We start from the raw sequence: 5,893 nt of genomic DNA, 5'->3' as shown, positions 1-5,893 counted from the left end.
GTGAGGACTGCTGAGTCTGAATTCTGTGCCGAGACGGCACCATGTAATTGCATCCTCTTACTTATCTATTTTTATCTGCACTAAATTGCCCCGTTTTTTGTTGTACTGTTGTTGTTATGTGTGGTTCCCTTGAGTGCCTTGAAAGGCGCCTTCAAATAAAATGCATTATTATTATTATTATTATTATTATTATTATTTTTATTATTATTGTGCCACACTCACTACTTACTATACATGTGTAGAGTCCTGCGTCTTCATGTGTAGCATTAAAAACATTCAGCTTTAAAGGTAAGGTCTATTGTCAGTCTGTTAGAGGTTAGATTAGAAAAAGTCTTATTTAGTAGAAGTGAATGAACAAAACTAAATCTGTCTTTGGTCCAGCTGATTTGTGTGATCTTTTCCTCAGATATGTCAACGTGACAGATTCCCCCCTGGACACCAGAATATCCCTGTGGTACACAAGACAATGACAGGGAAGGAAACAATCAATCAATCAATCTTTATCAAATATACTCTAAAACAGAAAAAAGCACACACAGACAAGACAAACACAGATCTCCACTCTACCTGCAAAAACTTGGCACACAACTAATAGCAGAGCTGCTCAGTTCAGACTGAACATGGTGACCATCAGACAGAGAGACTCAGACTGGAAATTTACCATCAAGTCTTAAGCGTGTCTGTGGTGGAGGCGCTGTAAAAAGGAAGTGGGTTTAGTTGTTGTTCAGCTTCCATCACGTATGGAGCCACAAAAGTCTTCATACTACTATTTTTGCATATACAGCAGTACACCTGTGAATACACTTTAATCTGTAAAGTTTGTGGAGTTACCCTTTAAGTCCACGGCTTCTGAGTTTAAATATTCTGACACTATTACAAGTACCAAATCTGTCACCTTACATTTACATTCACTGTCACTGCAGCAACACTTCACTGTGTATAAATACTAACCATTTAATTTCATACTGGTTTGTGTAGCAGCATTAGAATATAACTGAGGCAACAGCAGGACAGCAAACACTCACGTTCCTCCTCCACTGGATTAGTTTAAAATAAAATTCCATTTGAATGTCATTCCCTCACAGAGAACTAGTTGAAGCCTGTTGAGTTGAGTTTCCTTTATTGTCATCTAAACAAATGCTGTTAGAAACTTGCTCATAGTGCAGAACAGGTAACATTCAACGCAGCATATTAACAATGAAACCCATAGATAAGAACATATTAAATACACAAGTTTCATAAATAGAAAAGATAAGATAAAACAAAACCCCTTAAAGTGAAAGCACCTCTTTTAATGCATTACTTTTAGACACACTGAAGATGTCAGTGACCCAGTTGTCCTCCCTTGAAGCGCCTGGTTCCAAAATGAAAAATGTAAGTCCTGTCAAATGTGATCTTTCTCTTGTAGACTCTGCCCATGTCTCTTGTTTGACTTTCATTTGTAAAGCTTGTCAGCTCAGATTTCACCATAGATGGAGTTGAGCCTCTCCATGTACTGACTCCTGTGCTTGTTATGTGTCCTTCTGTCTCCTGCCTGCGGTCGAGAGAGCGCAACCTAGAGAAGCAGGAAGTGAAAATAAAGTTCAACCATTTCTCTGAGAAAGAAGAAGAAATGACGGATGTGAGCGTCAAAGAAAACCAACTTCCACTGACCTCTTCTGCTGACTCGAGATCAGACTGGTCCTGGACTGAACTGTTCTGGTTTTGTGTCCTGAGTTTCCTGCAGAGAAAAATCAGTGAACACTTCATAGTACTTTCCAGGTGTCTCAGGTGATTCATAGTAAAAGAGATCACATATTGCAAAGAGAGTGAACCCAATAAGCTTTAAAAGATGCACTGTATGAGATCCTACAGTTTGTTCTCAGTAGTGATAGGAGGAGTGCTCAGATCCTTTTACTTAAAGTTAGCACAAGGAACTTTCATTTTTTGTTGATTCTGTCTTCTGTGGACAAAAGATGGCAATGGTGAAACAAAAGAGCCTGTGAGACTCTTCAATCTATCCGTAGCACTCTGCCATAAAAAGGTTTCTCTTGTTTGCCTATTGAGGTTATATGGAAGCATCATCATTAAACCGAGACTGTTTCATTACCATTTAAACGTGCCTTCAGGTACAGTATGTTTAAACACAAGTACCAATGCCGGAATATGAAATACCACATTGCAAGTAAAAGGGTCATGATTTCAAAATCCTGTGGTGGATTTTTGTTCTGTTTTGCTTTCTGTTATGTTTGCAGAGGTGCACTGAAAGGAGAGGGACGTTTTCCTGTCATAAGTAAAATTGCAAGTAAAAGCCTTGTAAGAAATTAAAATGTCAATGTAACAGAACTTATAGAATTATGCAATCATACAGTTTGAAATTATTGGATTGTACAAAACACAAACAGGCTACTGTTGCAGGTGTAACTGTGCATCATACTCTGATATAGAACTGTGCACAAAAACCAACTGCAATGCAAATTAAGCAAACCATTCAGCTCAATGTGTATTTATATCACACGTACATCCATAGAAGTACTGTCATGTGCAGTGACTGCACTTTATAGGTAATGGGGTTGCATTTACAAAAACTTTGTGATGCTAAATTATGACAGTAAGGCTTTACCTCAGATCTGCACCAAATCCTGCTAGTGTGACAATTACCAGAGCTGCCTTTAAAGGAGACCTATTATGATTTTTCATTTATTCCCCCCTCAGTGTGTTATATAGGTTCTTGTACATGTTAAAGATCTTGAAAGTCAAAAAGCCCAAAGTCCATCACACTGCGTCATCATTTCACACATTTGCATAATTAATGCAGCTAAAGCAGCTAGTTTGGTAAGTACGAATTGATTTAGCACCTCTGCTGTGTCCTTATTAGCAGTGCTGGGTCAGATGTGTGTGAGCTGACCAATCAGAGGAAATTCAGTATGGGAGGCATTCAAGTGTTTTTGAGCATTAAAGCATGTCAAACTGTTCTACTAGAAAACCAAAACAAAATCATGAACATGAAAACAAGCATCATATGTCTCCTTTAAGATGAACTTAAACTGTCTTTATGAATGAGCATTAGAAGACTCAGCTTTCTTGTTGATACATGATTTGAAGATTGATCCTTTAAAGTGTGTTGCTTTACTGTAATGTATCAGACTGTATGTTAAAATGAGTGATTTCTTTATCAGAACCATGGAAGCTTAGCTGCCTTATTGTTGTTAGCTAATGAGGATGCTAAGAAACTAATAAACTACTAGGAAAACTTTAAAGGTGCAACATGTAAGAATTGGCAGACTGTCAGTGCTCAAAACAAATAGAGGGCAGCATGTCACCAGTATGACTATTAACAGTTACTAACTGTAGCGACCATTAGCTAGTTAACTCAGGCAGCTGTGCATCTAGCAGTCCAAACTGAGGGATCGGATCGTTTACACCACTACCGCATGGGCTCTTAAATGGTTAATGCTAGAGCAAGCTGGTTAGCATGCTAGCTTCAGTAGATGTCTCTACAGTAGAATATGTAGACATCATAATGTCAAAACTGTTGTTTCTTCACACACTGGTGATAATTTTAGCTTTTTAAAAATATTTGTGAAATAATAATTAAATTCTTACATAATTGCACACTTAAGTTAAACCCATTGCATTAACATTCAGTTCTTTATAGTTATTCTGTTTGCATGATTTTTCATTCATATCTAAACATTAAAACATTCTCTGTACATACTGTAGCTACACTATAGTGATATGAAAGCTTATGTCTGTAACCACCGTGTAGTATAAGATTTGAAGCAACCAGGTCCAGACTCAGTCCTAGTCATGACTGAAGTATCCAAAAAAAATAATTTTTGAAATATTTTTTTCTTTTCTACTATTTTATCATACCAATATTGTATGTTCAAATTGTGGTGTAAAACTTAAACGCATACAGAAGGAAATAATTTACAATTTTTTTGGAGCATTCCAAAGCTTTCCCAGTCTTTTGTTGCCCCTGTACCAACTTGTTTGAAACATGTTTGATGAGTTAAAGCATTTACTATGTTGCCTGGGTTGTAGATTGTGGGTCAAAAATAAAGTGATTTAAGCATATTCTTGAGCTTAAACACCCTTGAACTGCCATGTAAAATAACCATTGAGTGTATGTTTTTAACAATAGGACATAAACTTCTCCCAGGTTCCCCAAATACCTAGAAAACTACAAAGGAAATGAGCTCTGTGTGTGGTTCATACCGTGGCCATGGCCCTGACCTCATTTATGAACACTTCCCTGTGTGCATTTCCTCCTGACTTCGCACTTTGCACCAAAATACTTCAACTAAAGGTAAAGGACATTTCAAGGTTGGTAAAATACCTGTGGTTGCACTCATTTTGTGCTGCAGCTGCAAAAAGAGCAACACGACTGATTCACCCAAATTACATATTCAAAGATTTCCACATAACAAAATGCAGATAAATGAACCTTACTATGGAAGAACAGTTAACATATTCCACAGCAGACAGTCTTTTTCGCTAGTTGTGTTTTTATAACAGCTTCAAGAGAGCTGAAGAGAAGAAGGAGAAAAGATGGCTGACGAGACAGTCCCGGACAACTGTTTAAAGTTCAAGCTGACAGATCTGTCGGCTATGCAGAGTTTCATGGACGTCTTTCTGAAAATCCGGCATTGCTCAATTCTCTAAAAGTTATTTTAAATTTTTAAAACAATGTCTCCACCTAAAAGGTGTAACGGTATTACTCACCTGCAGAGACAGACTGCTGTAGCAGAGAGAAGTCCAATCACACATGTGAGTATGTATAGAGGATCCCACGATGAACTGACTCCTGCAACATATCAGGTGTGAATGAATTAAGTAGCATGAAGTGTGAGCTTTGAAATGTACAAATTCTGAAGAGATGATTAGCTCTTCTTACCTTCAGGTGCCTCAGACACTGTCATATTCCACTCTGTTGTCGTTATGCCACGGCCACCATTAACTGTACATGTGTAGAGTCCTGCGTCTTCGTGTGTGGCATTAGAAACATTCAGCTTTAAAGGTAAGTTTCTGTCTATTGTCAGTCTGTTAGAGGTTAGATTAGAAAAAGTCATATTATGTTCAATTGCATGAACAAAACTAAATCTGTCTTTGGTCCAGCTGATTTGTGTGACCTTTTCCTCGGATGTGTTGCAAGTCAAGGTGACAGATTCTCCCCTGGACACCAGGATATCCCAGTGGTACACAAGACAATGACCTAACAGGGAAGGAAACAATCAATCAATCATTATTTAATTAAATTGAATACAGACAAAAGCATGCAAGACAAACACAAATCCGCACTGTACCTGCAAAGACTTGATATATAAACACTAGTTGAATGGAGGGCAGAGCTGCTTGGTTCAGGTTTAACATGTTGACCATCAGACAGAGAATGTCAGACTGGAACTTCACCCTCAGCTTTAAATGTATTCGTGGAGGAGGCGCTGAGCAGAGGAAGTGGTTAGTTGCTGTTTGACTGCTCAGAACTGAGATGTGTTTTCACTGATGCATTACACCTTCCATGGAACAAAGTTACATAAGACACGTGAGAAACAGTTGTTCAGATCAACTTTGAGTATTGAGAGCTCAAAATGCAAACTTGATCTTTCTTGGATATAAACTAATCTGTTTACTTTTCTCAGAAACTGAAATATAAAGAATGCACCTGAATGTTTCATGTTCACCTGCAATAAAAACGCTTCCACATAATGCTCATCACACCTTCCTCACATAGTGTGAACCTGGATTCACACTGCCGAGCGAGCGTTGACTGTTGCACAATAAGCTGCATGCAGCCACAAATCTTAGGCATCAAACAACCTTTTTTCACTGAGGACAATTCAACAGGGCACAGAATATAACAGGGGAAAACTATACAGTTTATGATTTATCACTTCCTGTTTGCATTGTT

At 38.0% G+C, this 5,893-nt stretch overlaps 1 protein-coding gene across 2 annotated transcripts; it reads right to left on the bottom strand.

Annotated features, from left to right (window-relative positions):
• Nucleotides 1-217: 217 nt before the first annotated feature.
• Nucleotides 218-5,369, bottom strand: LOC115587965 (uncharacterized). 2 transcript variants are annotated; one of them, XR_003985250.1, is made up of 6 exons: nucleotides 5,289-5,369; nucleotides 4,880-5,197; nucleotides 4,708-4,789; nucleotides 1,654-1,720; nucleotides 1,304-1,555; nucleotides 218-449 (listed from the first exon to the last, which is right to left on the bottom strand). XR_003985250.1 is itself a non-coding variant. In XM_030428150.1 (5 exons), the coding sequence occupies exons 1-5, from the start codon at nucleotides 5,362-5,364 to the stop codon at nucleotides 1,457-1,459; spliced, it is 642 nt and encodes a 213-aa protein (XP_030284010.1). In that variant the 5' UTR covers nucleotides 5,365-5,369; the 3' UTR covers nucleotides 1,149-1,456. The 2 variants fall into 2 exon arrangements, 1 of the variants encoding a protein (XP_030284010.1); XM_030428150.1 differs by lacking the exon at nucleotides 218-449 and having other exon boundaries at nucleotides 1,149-1,555.
• Nucleotides 5,370-5,893: the final 524 nt, after the last annotated feature.

Source organism: Sparus aurata, chromosome 9, assembly GCF_900880675.1.
Source record: "Sparus aurata chromosome 9, fSpaAur1.1, whole genome shotgun sequence".
NCBI classification, from domain to species: Eukaryota; Metazoa; Chordata; class Actinopteri; order Spariformes; family Sparidae; genus Sparus; species Sparus aurata.
This window is presented reverse-complemented; position numbering and strand designations above follow the sequence as displayed.